At 55.9% G+C, this 15,268-nt stretch overlaps 1 protein-coding gene across 5 annotated transcripts in view; it reads right to left on the bottom strand.

The window, feature by feature from the left end:
• The window catches only part of TNS1 (tensin 1), a 220,232-nt gene that overhangs the window by 91,228 nt on the left and 113,736 nt on the right, over positions 1-15,268 (bottom strand). For 4 of the 5 annotated variants that reach the window (XM_088022031.1, XM_088022033.1, XM_088022032.1 and 1 more), the window contains exons 5-6: positions 4,678-4,719; positions 3,826-3,876 (exon numbers count right to left, since the gene is read on the bottom strand). In XM_088022031.1, the coding sequence (XP_087878157.1) occupies positions 3,826-3,876; positions 4,678-4,719 (93 nt within the window). Of the gene's footprint in view, positions 1-3,825; positions 3,877-4,677; positions 4,720-15,268 lie in introns of those variants that run through there. The other variant, XM_088022035.1, reaches the window with a different exon arrangement.

Raw genomic sequence — 15,268 nt, 5'->3', positions numbered from 1 at the left:
TGTTACAACACTCTACATTCCTCAGCCTCCCCACACCAAAAAAGCCAGGAAAGATAAATAAAAACTTGGCCCCAACAGAGTCTGGCCATGCCGCCTCCAGAGGTGATAAGACAAAGTCCAAGCCTGCTCTGCTCCACCAGGCTGGCCAGGGCAGGGGAGGCAGAGGAGGAAGCTGCCCTGGGCCGTGACCCCACCAGATGACGGGGATGGGAACAGCTGGATGGTCATCCCCTGTTGAATCACTGGGCTGTCCTCTAACTGACGGGGCTTCCTGTTTTCCGCAGAGTTTGGGGACATGTGACACTCACTGGCAGAAAGCAGACATAGACGGGTGACAAGTCTGAGTCTAGTGGACGTGGAGAATCACACGCCGTTCGTTGCGGGGGGGGGGGGGGGGCGGGGTGTGAGCAAGCACAACCTAATGCTCCAAAACACACAGGTGACCTCACACAGGAGGCCAGAGATGGGCCCCCCACTGCTATGCGCCTCACCACACAGGCCCTTGCTAAGAGGCTGGGAGCGAGTGGACACATTGGTCATCTCTGCTGCCCATCACGGTGCTCGATCCCTCATCCCGAAAGCCCTCACCAAGGACCACCAGCTGTGTGCCAGGCGACGTGCTAGGCACCAGGGACCAGAGGAGGCCAAGTCCCTGACCTCGGAGAACTTCTATTCCATGAAGGAAGACACTCTTCAAGAATCGACCATTCTGTTCTTCCCTGTTCAAACTGGGTATAGCACAGCGCCCATGGGATTTCATGGGATTTCATGGGATTTACCTGTTCCAACCTAAAGCCTCCAGGGGAAACTACCAGAGGGCTTTACAAAGAGTACTACAAAGATTTTATTTTAAAAGGAAAATAAGTTCTCTGTCCGCCAGTAACCCCATTCTTCTCCTCTCTGGGGCTGTCAAAGCCCTTTGCCCACCAGGCTTCAACTTCCTCCCGGCCCCTCCCAAGACAGAGATCAGTAATACAGCTTTGATTCAACTCCCTAGGCACCAAGAAGTCTCCCCTACAGTCATCACCAAACCGTGGTCTCTGTTTCAAGAAGAGAACAGCATGAAAGGAAATTCCACCCCACCCCCGCCAAAACAGTGTCTTGCTTCTCTCACTATCCGGAAGTTCCTCCTGGTGTCTAACCCTTACCCTTCCTCCTGCAGATCCACCCAACTCTTTTTGCCTTGGTCCTCCCTGTGGACCAGCACCCAGTTCTCCACCAGCAGCAAGGAGTGAGAACCCCAGGACTTGGGCGGGGTTGGTTTAGAGCAAAACGACTGTGTGGGAAGAGTCCTGCTTGCCTTTGAGGTCCACAGACCAAACACAACAGCTCTGGACCAAAAGAAAAGGCGTTTCCTGAGCCCCAGTCCCGAGGGGGCCCAGTTGGTAGGAGGGTCTGTAAGAAACACCAGGGGCCATGTCAGGCAGCCAGAAATTGGTGCCCAATCTACGTCAGGGGCCCGTCCCCATTCCTACCTCTCCTCCGGGGGCTGTGGCCTACCCTCCCCCCCCCCACCAGTCCCTCCAGCCACACCCCTTCCTCTCTCCTTCCTGCCCACCAGCCTGGATTTTTCCAAAACAAAGTGCGACACAGCACACCATCCACAAACCTCTCTACACACCAACCCTGCTAGAGGAAAACAGCCATTCCTGCCCTGTGAGTCCTGGGCCACAGGCCAGAGACAGGAAAACAGCTCAACGAACAGGCACACTATCACGCCAGGAGGCCCAGGGTTGCAACGGCGCAGCCTCTGAAACAGGTCTCCTCACTCGGGGCAGACTGCAGGGGGGGGCCCCCTGGCTGGGCGGGAGCATGGACAAATGACCCTGAGAGCACCCAGACTGGGACAGATGTCCGGGAACTTGAAAGATTAGGTCTTCCCTCCTTTGCAGTACACAGGCCATCCTAGAACCTGCTCCCTTCAGTAGACTGGCTAAACCAAAATTCATGTTGTCCCTCGTCCCCTATCCAGACAGGACACAACCTTTACCCACCCTGGCACACAGACACAAACACACACTCATCCCAAATCAACAAAATTTTCTTCTGAAAAAACCTCTTGTCCCAACTAAAGGGCCAGTTCTTTCTTTCTGAGGACCAAGGTCATACCCATTGTCGCATCAAAAAGTTCATCATGATGTCTAACTTCACTCTCTCTTGCTGCAGCTTCCCCTGACAAGCTATGTCTGGCCCAGGCTGGGGTTGTGGGAAGCAGCGGCATTAGGACTTGGCTTATAAATGTGCTCAGGCCATTGTAAAAGGTTTGGCTCACACAGCATCCCCCTGGCCAAGGGTTGGGAGAGCCGGGTAACACCAGATCCAAGCAGCAGACCCAGGAAGGGATGGAGAAGGCACTCATCAAGTCACTAAGCCCCTTCAAGTCTCTGTTTTCCCATCTAAAAAATGGGACCAGAGCATCTGTCATGAGTGGGGGGTAGGAATCAAAAAAAAAGAAAACAAACAAACAAATGCCAGCCCACCTCCTGGCCCTTAGTCAAAATAACAGGAATAAGAATGGCTAATATTTATTGAGCACATATTATATGTTCTGTGTGCATTAAGTAAGTTCATCCTCCGTAATAGGGACACACAAAAATTAATTTCTGACCCACATCCCAGCCCCAGAAATATCATAGACTTGGACAAGAGTCCCTCCCCAACAGGTGCACTCTGTGCCCGTGGGACCCACGCATACCTTGAACAGAGCCTTCCCCACTAATTTAAGGGGCATGCTCCCACTCCATCCAGACAGGCCGTGCAGCCCCAGGAATGCCTCCGCCTTGTAGGGCTGGCCTTGCAGAGCTGCCCAGGGTGGGGGGGTGGGGAGCAAGGCGGTGGTGGCGGTGGGCTCCCCACAGAAGTGCGGCTGCCTACATGCCTCCTGCTGTCCCAGCACCTCCCCAGGGCCCTTCCCACCGTGGGTCAGGCAGCTGTCAGATGATAGGGCCTCATGCCATCAACAGCTCCCCCGTGCCAACCGCCAAACCACTCCCTGTTCCTCTGCAGATCAGGGCGGGCAAGGATAGGGAGGCCAGCAGCGGGGCAAACTATCAGAGGAGGGTGGGGAAGACAGAGAAAGGCCCAACGCTGTGGGGCGTCTCCCCCAGGGATGTGAGGCCAAGCCCAGACACGAGCATTGCTCAAAGCAGGGTCCTGGGAGAGCCCCTTCTGCCCTTCCCTGGGGTTCTTCCACTTTAGGAATTTGCCCATTGACCTCCACCAAAAATGCATGGCAAGAGGAGCCCAGAGGGATCAACTGGCTTAGCCCATCTTCCAGCCTTCTCCTGAGTCAATCAATGGCACTTAAGTCATACAGAAGACTCTGACATTTTCAAAGGCTCCTTTCTCCCAAGACGTAGAGCCTGCAATTCCCCAAGGTCTGATGACCCTCTGCGAGCCCAGGGGTCCTTCTTCACCTCTGCCCTTAGTCCCCTTGCCCCTTTCCCTTGGCCTTACCTTGGTGACTGCTCACCACCACGCCAGGCCTCAAAGAGCACTCCCTCTCTGGCCTCCCTCCCCACCCCCCACCCTGGAGCACCGAGGAGGTCTGGCAAAGTGGTGGGCAAATGAACCCTGGATCCAGCTGAGCTGGAGGCCAAAGCCAAGACAGAGGCCCAGTGCATAAGTACATGGGACCTGTTCACCATCGCAACGCCTCCTCCCCTGCTCAGCCACAGAGCCAAGTGACCCCCGCCTGCCCTTCTGGAAAGGAGGCAAGGGATGCTCCACCAAACGAGACAGGTATGAGACATGACCCACACCGGCAATCCCCTTAGGGCACCATGAGCCCAGACACATCCTCCGCTTCCCCATCCCCATACTTACGTCTTCCTCAAGGCTTTTCCGTGTGTGTCCACCCCGGAAAGCTCCTTCTCCCTGGAGATGGAGAAAAGGCAGTCAGAGCGGGGAGTCAAGGAAGGGAATCAGAAGCACCCTGGTCTTTCACCTCCTGGCTTTGGCAGGGGTGAGGGGGTTGGCAGAAGGGCCTGGGAGAGAACTTTGCTGTTTGTTTAGCTTTCCTTTGTCCACTAAAAGCCCCTCAGAGCTAGCCAACCCTCTCACCTGTGTCTCACAACCACTATGCTGGGAGATCTTCCTGTTCCCATTTTGCACGTGAGAACACGGAGGCACACACAGGCTCATGACTTGCCTACAGTCGCACAATTAGAAGCTTGGAGGAGGTAGAGTCTGAACGCAAGCCCTCCAACCGTAAGCCCATTACTGCGCATGAGCCATGGCCAGGAGATGCCCCTCGGCTGCTGACTTCAGCTTCTCCACTGCAGGACCCACCCACTCTCTTCCCTTCCTCCTCCATGCAGCCTTGAGGAAATTGGGAAACTGTCTGTCTTTCTGCGAAGTCAGAAAGATCTGTTTGGAAACATCTGCCCGGCTTTCTCGCATTCTACATATTTAATAAAGAAGCCCACATTTAACCACTGGCCTCTCCCACCTGCCTGCCTACTTCCCTAGCAATCCATTTCCGAACACACGAGTGAGGTCACATGCCCGGCTCCCAACATGACCCACATCCCCATCACTTTCCCCCAAGTTCCTCAAATCTACTCCAAAAGGATGTCCCCAAATGTATGTGTTCACTTTCCCCAAAATCGCCCTTCTGCCTTCTGGGCTCCCCATGCTTGCCCGGGATGTTCCCTGCCACCCACCGCACTCACTCACCGTGTTGGCTACATTCTTCGGTGCACTCTCGGTGTTGATGGGCTGTGAACACAGGGAGAAAACAGTGTGAGGCCTCAGGGGGAACAGCCATGGACTGGCTCTGTCCCCAGGGCTGGTGGTCGTGATGGGGCAAAATGCCCCCTGAGGCAGGGCCCATGGCGCCAACCCAAGGCTCAGACTTAACCTAGCTAGCCCCAAGCTCGGGAAACCAGGTTTGGAAAATGAAAAACAATCCTACTGGTACTAGAACCACCCAGCTCGACAAACCCCAGCAAGGCCTCTGACTCAGTGCTGACTCCTCAAAAAGGGACACAGAGCAGGTAAAAGTCATGCCTGCTCCTATGGGCCAGACTTCTTCACCAGCACGGGCTCATTTATTCATGACAAGAACCCGGCAGGTGGGTCCCATTAGCACCTGTGAGCCCCACTTCACAGAAAAGGAGAAGTTAAATGAGTGGTCCAAAGTCATCAACTACCACTGGCAACAACAGGATTTGTACCCCATCCTGAGACTCTGTGCTTCACGCTCTTTGTGTGAAATCACCACAGCCCAGGATGAGGCCTGCCGGAATCTTAACTCCGGCGGGCTTTTCAAGGCCCTCCACCATTAGCCCTGCCTGCTCGCAGACCTGTGTCCATGCCCCAAAACTCGGCCCCATCCAGACCTGTCACCTCGATCCCCTTCCTTCTTCACGCATCCGGGCCTTTGCTTGTGGAAAGGCTCTGCCACCCATGCTCTTTTCCGACAAGCTCTCCTTCCCCACAAGGCCCTTCCTGGACACCCTGCAAGGAGGACTCCCTCCCACCTTCGAACTCCAATAAGCCTGCCCTCTGGGCTACGTATCTGGTCCTTAGGGTACAAATAATCTCATCACGGGAATATGTCTTGTTCCCCAATATTGTTCTGTGAGTCTTATCCCACTGCCTCCTAAACAGATTCAAAGCAGCGTTATAAGCAGCTTGGCTACCATATCCCTCGTGCCAGGAACTGGAAAGGATGTGTAGAGGGCCTCCAATGAACACCTGTGGACTGAGCCTGTCCCTCGTGCCAGTGCCACCCTTTCCCAGCCAGGACCAACAGACGTGCTTCCTACTAACGGCATCCTGAAAGGCTCCTTGGACGCCCATAACACGAGAGAAACTTGCCACTCCAGGTCCACCTCCTGCCTCCGGTCCCTAGGGCTCCGTTCCCGACACAGTGAAGTGGTTCCAGGGGCCCCTGAATCTCGCAGAAGGACATGAGCTTGACCGTAAAGGTGAGGAAGCAAGCCTTTGCCAGGATGAGCAGAGACTAGCTTAGGATACAGTGTCTCAGAATAGGAAATGCCCGCCCTAACCCCCTTGCTGGTGAGCTCCTCAGCCCTGAGGAAGACAGAGGAATGGAGAGAACGGCCTCTGAGAGGTTCTGGCATCAGGGAGGAGAGCGGGACCAAGACGGGCATGGAGGAAGAAAGCCGACAGAGATCAAGGTAGCGGGGCTCTTTCAGGAAATGGTGGGACTCCTTTACCCCAACGGCCTGGAGGATGGGAGGCTAAGGCCAGAACTTCTTTCCAGGGGATGAAACTTCCGAAGTAGCCAAGGCAACTTAGATGGTTGAGGGAGGACAGGGCCCAGGAACAGAGTAGGAGATGGGAAGGCAAGTCAGCTGGGCCCTCCCAGCCCCCAGGTCAGCCAACCTGGAGCCTGAGCAGGCTCTGGAGAAGTAAAGATGCCCCATTCCACTCCCTCCCAGCCCAACCCCGGTCCTCCCCCAGCCCCCTCCCAGCCCCCACTCCCGAGCCACAGGCCACCAGGCAGGGACCCCTGACCCAGGCTCAGCTCCAGGAGCTGCCCGCTAATCAGGGCCAGGTTCTCCCCTCAGCCTCCAAAAGCCACCAGCCCCAACCAGGGGAGTCCTCGGCAGCACTGGCCCCTGACCCCCCACCTCTCCCTTCTGGTCCAAGGCTCTGCAATGCTCCTGTGGAGACCACGGCTAGGCGGGAAGGCCCAAGCGCATCCTCTCTGGGCTGCTCTGGCCTCCAGGCGAGGAGGAGCGCTCCAGCAGGGCAGATCACAGGGACCTTCTATAGGCAGAGTCTACACCACGGAACTGCAATTTGAGTCCAGATCTGTCAACTCCAAAGCCCTCACTCTTAACCAGCCTGCCTAGATGGGGGGTGGTCAGAAAGGACAGAAATGGGACGGGACAGAGAAGAGGGAGGGAAAGCACCTGCCCCAGGCCCACGATAGGCCCTAAAGAGCCCCTCGTCCTGCTCTAGGGAAAGCCTCCTAAGAGGCCCAGCCTCTGGGCAGAACAGAATGTTGGCCAGCAGTCTCGCACAGCCCTCAGAATCACCTGGAGGCCTGTGGGCACACAGGGGACAGGCCCTGCCCAGAGGGCCTAAACCAGGGGACCTACAGAGGGACCCAAAAATGTGTATTTCCCAAAGGTTTCCGGCCCTGCGGATGACACTTCGAAAACCACGGGTCTAAGCTAACAGCGTCAGCCATCGACCGCCAGGGCCGTGTCCTGACTCACTCTACTACTAACTGTGTGAACTTGAACCGGTCACTTTGTCCTTGCTGCTCCTCACCAGGCCTGCAGAGCGCTTTTTTGTGAGCGCCAAATGAGACGGAGCACATTAAGCACTTAGAACAGGGCCTGGCACTTAGAAAGCTCTCAGTAAATGTTAGCTGTTATTTCTCATCTCTACCTTGCACACTCCCAAGGCCCACCCTACCCCACATTGACCCTCCTGCTCCACCCCTCCCCAGTCTGGCACAGCACAGACCAGGGAGATGAGTCAATATTAGAAAGCACAGGCCTCAGCACTGCAAGAGAAACTTCCCTCCTGGCCAGCAATCAACTGAGCACCAGCCCCTCTGTCCCCACCCCTTCCCCGGGCCAGCTAGAGGCCGGCCACAGGGCCAGCCAGCAGATGCCTTCAACATACTGGTCCAGGGGCTCCCTGAGAAGGTAAAAATTTCCAAAAGCCCCTCTGGAGCTAAACACCCAGTGTCCCCCCCAGCCCCCTGCGGTATTTGCAAACACAGGCCAGCATGCATGCCGAGCTCCCCAGCCCTCTCCTCCATCCCAGTCCTCCCGGGATTGAAGACCTGCTTCTCTGTTTCCTAGGCGCCGCCAGGGATGGGGCTACTGGGAATGAAAAAGGCAAGGGACAGGTAGCATGAGGGCAGGCTCCCCCCGACACTGCCCCTGCCCCAGGCCCTCGGCGATGCTGTAGGGAAGCTCCCAGAGCACCCGAGCTGTGGGTCCTGACGTGGCTGAGCCAGAGCCAACAGCCAGAGAGCCCCACTCGGCCTGGGCTGTTAGCCCCCCTTGGGCACACCCACTCAAACACATATTTTCTCCCTGTTGCATGGTTTATTTTTCTTCTTAGAACCCCTCACTCTCCAACACTATGCATTTTACTTCCTGATCTCACTTAAGGTCTTCCTTCCCTGCTACCAGGTAAGTTCCCATAGCCCCCAGAGCCTAGGACTGGGCCTGGCACACTGTAGGCCCTCAGCAAATATCAAGTGAGTGAGCTAACCAAGAGAGCCCCTCACTCTTCCCCGGCCCCCTGACCATGCTCACTACTGACAATGCAGCACCCCCAGACCTTGTGGAGCCGAGGTCTCGAACCTCCATCTTTGCCTGGATTTGGGCCAGGACACACCCGATCCTTGCACACCACTCCTCAGAACACCAGCTCTGAGTAGGACTTCAGACACCATCTCCCTCCCTCCCTGTTTCACAGGTGTGGAAACGGAGGTATAGAGAGGTATGACACCCAGCCTCTCACAGTGGGGTCCGTGGCAATACTGGGCTTGGCACCCAGGTCCTATAGGGCCCACTGCTGAGCTCACCTTTCTGTCCCTCACCCCAGTCCCTAGCCAACCTGCAGGCAGGGTTAGCAGAACACCTCCCTGCAGGCTCTCCTCTTCCTTCCCCCTGAGGCTCAGCTGCAGAAGGATGTAGTACATGGAGCCCAGACAGAGACAGCACCCCCACATCTAGCCCCACCCCTACCTAAGCCCAGGACAAAACCTTTGGCTTTTTTTTTTTTTTAATATTTTCTTTATTTATTTGTGAGAGAGCAAGAAGGAGAGAGCTGGGGAAGAGGTAGTGGGAGAGGGAGAAGCAGACTCCCCACTGAGCAGAGAGCCGGACACAGCATGACCTGAGCTGAAGACGGATGCTTACCCGACTGAGCCACCCAGGCTCCCCAACAAAACCTGTATCTTAAGGACCCCAGGCTTTCCAAAGCCGAGGGCAGCCAACGCACAGCCCCACCAGGGGTCTTCCAGAATCCTCCTCGTCCCCAGGAAGGACAACTCCAAGTGGGTGGCAGGGTTTGGACCTGGTGCCACTTGGTGGCCAGACCTTGCGCTTCACAACTCACTCTGCTCTGGGGTCTCAAACTTGGAAGTCTGCAGCAAGGCAGGGACGAGGGTGAGGTGCTTCAGACAGGAAATTTCAGGAGGCATCCACTCTCAGCTCGCTCGAGGTGCACCCACACAACCCTGAGAGCCAGGCCTCCTCAAGTGTTCTACTCTACGTGCCTCACCTGCCCGACATCTTCCTGTCCTGCTCTGGGGATGCCTTTTCATAATGGCAACACGGTAACAACCACTGTTCATGAGGTGCTAATGACCTGAGCATAATATCAAGTTCTTTACTTCCACCACCATCAATCCTCGGAACCGCCGAGGTAAGCATGACCCCACTTTGCAGTTGAGACAGAAGTCCAAGAGGTTCAGTAACTTGCCCAACGTTGCCCAGCTGGTCTTTGAACCAGGCTCCCTCCAGCCCTGTCATATTCTCTCTCCTCTCCCTGACGAAGATCTTCACTCACTGAAAGTTCCTCTCAGGCAACTGCCCTCCCGTTGGGAACAAGCTCTCTGTGACTTAGAGACGAACTGTCTCGGATCCTCAGGAGGAAGAGACCCCTTCAGTGCACTGCCATAGGAAGAGGAGGAAATGGACGGCAGCAGGAGACACTGAGACCAGACATCAGAGAGAACTTCCTGAATGTGAAGGGTTGCGAACCACAGGGCGGATAAGGGAAACTGCACATCCTTTCCTCAAGTTTTTTTTTCCAAAAAAAGACACGCACGCCCCCTCTGCGCATGCATACCCACCCCTAACTGTGTGGGCTCGAGGGGCTGGGTGGCTGGGATGATGCCCAGAGGTTTGTGCAGTATGACATGTTGGTGGCCTGCAGGGAGGGTGGGCTGGGAAAAAATGTATCTGTGGGCCGCTGTTGTGGAGGAAGGAAAAGGCAAGGCAAGGGCCATGGCGGCGGGGGGGGGGGGTAGATGCCCAAGCCCAGGCTCGGGGGAGGGGTCTGGCGCAGAATGCGGACTCAGCCTCCGGAGGAACATTCTGTCCAGAAATTCCTCACACCCTCCTCCCTTCCACTGCTCCAGCCCTCCCCACTCTTGCCCCCTGGGAGGCCTGGAATCCAGGCAGTTTTTCAGGCCAAAAAGACCCCATGACATCACATGTCCCGCCATGGCAACCCACTGTGAGATCACAGGTGGCACTGCCTAGCAGGACGGGGGGGGGGGGGGGGGGCAGCAGGTAGGGCTGGTGGGGGCTGGAGGAGCGTCCTCAGCCCCGGGACCCGCAGCAGGTTATTCCAGGCTCACTTGCTCCAGAAATAGAACCCTAAGCAGATGAAGGGAGGGGCTGGAAGCAAGACGGAAGAGCAGGGAAGCACCATTTACTGGGCACTTAGAGGGGGCAGGGCCGGGCGGGCACATCACAGACCCCCCAGTCCCCGGAGTGGGAGCGGGAGTGGGGCAATCACACAAGGACAAAATATCACGGAGCCGTCGCCACTCCGGTAGCACTTTGAAACCCTTTGGGCAGATGCAGAAACCAAGTGTCCAGGTCTGCACCTCAAAGCCTGTGTTTGCCCCTCGCCTACCACCGCCCCCCACCCCCTCCCCATGTTAATGCCCACCATCCTGGGAAGGGGGAGCCACTGGGGGTTGGGCATCAGCACTGAAGGCCAGGGGCTGGAGAGAGGTTGCGGAACAGGCAGTGCCAGGCCCGGCCAGGGTGCGAGGCAGGCCGGCGGCCTGGTTCCCCATGAAGTGTTTGGGCGAAGTCGCCCCAGGGGCTCCATCCTCTCCTGAGCAGGCCTAGGCCCCCAGAGGAAAAGAACAGGCTGGGTGTGATTAAATGAAATGTGATGCCTGATTTTCCCTGCACAACCCCACCCCCCCCCCCCAGGGAGGGGCCTGCGCAAGCCCACTCCTGTCCTCAGGCCGGCCCCAGTTCACCCCCGGGGACCCGGCACACAGTTCCTGGAAGAGAGGGGACAACGGCAGGGGTGGCGGGCACTCACCCGGCCCCCTCCTGCCCCTGCTCCACACTGGATGCCCTTGTCCCCTTCCCAGGGCACTGGGAGTCCGGGCTTCCCTAGGCACTTCCTCTGTGCCCCTCTGGCCACTCTTGTCCACATTCTCTCTACTCCAGCTGAGCACCTGCGCCCAGCGCTCCTCCCACAGCCCCCTCACCACCGAGCCGCACCCCACAGCTGGCAACAGACTCTCTCAGATCCTGCTCTGGGTCACTTCCCCACTCAAGGACCCATAATGTCCCTACTGCTTGGCTCATCAAGTTGAGTTCCCCTGCCCGGCATGTGGACTCCTCCCTTATCTGGCCCCTTCCTCCACACATGCCATGTTCGCGCTCTTTCCGTTCCTGCACTCATCAGTTCCATCAGCACGCCCAGCCAGGACCACCAACCAAAATGACACAGAATCACCTGGCCCCCACTCCCCTCCACCCTCCTCCTCCGGCAAGGGCAGACTGGCCAAAAATATTTACTCTGGATGTGCCCTGGCTCCCCCACGGGCTCAGGAACTCATATGAAGTCCCTGCCCCCTCTCTGTTTCAGCTCTCCATTCTCCTCCTCTCCTCTCTTCCATTTGCTCCAATCTTAAACTAGACCTGAAACAGGAGACAGACTTCCTCAGCCACCGCAGCACAAACTGATTGCTTCTGTCCCTGGCCCCCAAGGCCACTTCTGGTCAGAAGCCCCCAGGCGGGCACTAATCAGTTTCCATCTCATACTCCTCTCTTTCTCCCCCACTGAACATGGCTCCCAAGGGCTTCTCTTCACCTGACTTGGGTCTCTCCCAGTGGAGGTCCCAGGGATGGTGGTCAGCACATTCATGGATGCCTTGACCTCCAGGAGCCATGTCCCTTCACAGCCCAGTCTAAGGGCGGGACTTCCACCAGGCCCTCCCCAGAGAAGGAACTTGCCATCAGCACCCACCTTACACCTAGTAGGTGTTAGTGAATATGGGTTCCAGCAACAGACAGCAATACCACCACCCCTCCCCGCCACTGACACGCCATTTTAGATGTTAGCTCTTCTTTACATCCGAGTCTCTTTCCTCCTCTTTGTAAGAACCTCCATGCTAGGTTCTACTCTGGAGAGCAATAGCAAATCTGCCCTTCCTCACGTTCTCACTCCCAGTCTGCGCCTGCTCCATATTTTCCCTCTCCAGATCGCGCAGCCCTGTTGCACAAAAGATCTTCAGCCCCCCTCACCACTCTGAGAATCTTCTTTGGAATGTAATGCCCAGTTTGCTCTCTCCTTTGAAAACCAAGCCTCTCTCTCCTGACATTGCTCCGTTTTCTAGAATCTTCCAAGATGGCCGCTCATGGCACTCATGGCCAGAGGATGAAATTTTGTCAGAGCCTGGAGTTCAAACTAAAGCGACTGCTAGTCATTCTCCTTGATGGAGGGCAAGATGGCATCCTCAGGGCTGAGGGCTCTGCACACTTGTCCGGAACATCACATCACCCTCCTCCTCCATGAGGCAGTGTGGTGCCTTCTTGCCTCAGATCCGACACTCGGGCACCTTGGGAAAGTCATCTGAAAATCTCAGGACCACCACCCCAAGCCCAGGAGAATGGCTGCTCTCAAGAAAACAGCGTTCTTCACAAGAGCTAAAACCCAGAAGTAGCTCAAATGTCCACTGACAGAGGAATGGGTAAGCAAACTGTGACACAGACATACAATGGAATATTATTCAGCCTTGAAAAGGAAAGACATTCTGACACACACCACAGCACAGGAAGTCTTGAGGACATCAGTGCTAAGTGAAACAAGCCAGTCACAAACGGGCATATATCATATGAGTTCACTCACATGAGGCACTTAAGTAGTCAGATTCATTGAGATACAAAGAGAATGGTGGTTGGCAGGGACTGGGGAAGGGGAGGGCAGAGCTCTTGTTAAATGGGTCGAGTTTTGTTTTACAAGATGACAAGAGTTCTACAGTAGGATGGGTGACACTTATACAAGGACAGAAATGAACTTAATACCATGACTGTGCATTCGAAAATGGTTAAGATGGTTAATTTTATGTTATTTGTATTTTACCACAGTAAAAATACACTCAAGTCAAAAAAAAAAAAAAAAAAATTTCAGGGCCTCCATTTCACCTGAAACAGAGCAGGACTGGACCAAATGGTGTCTAAAGTCCTCTCATTCTGTCCTAAATCCCAGGCCCTAAGCTAGCTAGGTACACTTGTGGTTGGAGCTGTTTAGAAAAAGAAATCCCAGCACATGAAACTAATGTAACATTGTGTGTCGACTTTACTTCAAATAAATGAACGGGGGAGGGAGGGCGGGAGGGAGAAAGGAAGGAAAGGAAAGGAGAGGAAATCCCAGAAAAGTCCACCTGGCTGCATCCAGTATTTACATCAGCAGCAAGCATCTAGGGGGTCCTGGGGAGAAAGCAGAACCAGGAATCTAAAACCCCACTCCTGACCCAGCACACCACCCCCCACCCCCCAAATACTGCGGGACCATGAGCAGGCCACCTAGCCTTTCTGAGCCCCACATTGTTCCTCGGCCTACCCAGGTGGCTCTCACACGTGCCCAGACTTTCATACAATCCACTGTGGGTTCCCCATGGCCCGATGTCAGGGGAAGGGCTTTGAAAACTGCAGGTGTCATGCAAGTGAATGACATTTCTCATGACTGATGGTCAGGAGGGTGGACAGCAGTGCCGGACTACTGAGTCAAAATCCCAGCTCCCTCTCTGAATATCTCTGGGGCCTGAGGCCTCAGTTCCTCGTCTGTAACATTGGGATAATCACAGCATCTCTCTTGCTGTGTTGTCCTGCAGAATAAATGAGTTTATTTTTGCAAAGCTTTCCGAACCATGTTTGGCAGAAAGAAAGTTCCATACAAGGGTTAACGTCTCCCCATTGCTCTGATCACTAATATGGGTGAATCTGGCCTGGCATTCCCATTGTCCCATTCACCTCTTCCCTCTCGCCCTCACAAACTCCCCACCCGACCTCCAGTTCATCCCACAAGGACATTCTGAGCACCTGCCAAGGGGCTGGTCTGCGTGAGGAGAAGCACTTGCACCCCCTTGTGTCCCCAGCGCAAGTCTCCTGGGTGCCAGGCTGTGTGTGCGGGAGGGCTCACCATCCAGCCGACCTCGGCGGCCACTCCACTTGGCTATCACCCTCGGGAAATTCCTTTCGACTCTTTATTTTTCAGAAGTTGAGAAAAGCTGCTTCAGCAATTTCCAAGGATCAGGAGTGTCCGTGGCAAACAAGCCCTCTCCCCTCTTCATCCTGCCCCCACCGGGGGACCCCACAGGAGGGAGGTGACCCTGGGACCCTTCTACCCAAGGCCTTGGGCAACATCTGTTGAGTAAGATGAAAACACGGGTTGAAGATTAAGCCACTTTGCCCTGGCTGGCCTGGCACAGGCTGGAGAATGTGCCTGGCAGGCACACGCCAGGCAGAAATCCTGTGCCCAGGACGCGGGCTCCTGATCCCAGGGGGGTAAGATCGAAGCAAGATGACTAAGAAGGCCAGAGGGGGAGCTGGGACCCCCCCGAGACCTGGGGAAACTGCAACAGACAGGCACACACTGTGTGAGGCACGAGGGAAGGGGGCAGGGACACCAGAGACCAGCTCTGCCAAGGCTGAAGGGGAGGCAGCAAATGGAAAAGGAAGGAAAAATATAACCCGCCCTTTCCTCCCTCTTGTGAACCTGCTCAAAGCACTTGCCTCGCCTGCCTTGAGGAAACAGGTGCTGAGTGCTCTCTGGGGGAAGCCAAACTTTCTCCCGGTTTCCCCTGGGCCACTTTCCCACTCCCTGGGGACGACAGCAGAGCTTCCGGCCCAGGCCCACACCGCCCCCCCTCCGAATAGACAGACCCCTGCCCATGGGCAAGCGGGGCAACAAGGGGCCACAGCAGTCCCACTTGCTGAGCCCCTAATCCGCACCGGGCGTCCGGCTGAACGCCTTTCTTCCAGCCACTCGGTGAACGCACACCGAGTAGGTGACCGCCTACTATGTGCCAGAGGGTGGGGATACAGCAGTGAGTCCCTGTCCACACAGGCTGACATGCTAGTATGGGGGGAGCCCCGTAAGTGAGACGCACCGGGTACCGGGTCGTGAGACGTGGAGGGACAAGGAGAGCAGGGAGGGAGATAGGGAAATCTCACACTTGCGTGAACACCTGTGGGAGGGAAAGAGCCTCGCCTCGAAGATATCCGCGGGAATGGGCTCCCAGCCGGGAGGAACACAACAGCGGTCCTGAAGCAGCATCATG

Source organism: Eumetopias jubatus, unplaced genomic scaffold (genome assembly GCF_037043125.1).
Source record: "Eumetopias jubatus isolate StellerSeaLion01/CBP00866 unplaced genomic scaffold, mEumJub1_p1.0 scaffold_3, whole genome shotgun sequence".
Lineage (NCBI taxonomy): Eukaryota > Metazoa > Chordata > Mammalia > Carnivora > Otariidae > Eumetopias > Eumetopias jubatus.
This window is presented reverse-complemented; position numbering and strand designations above follow the sequence as displayed.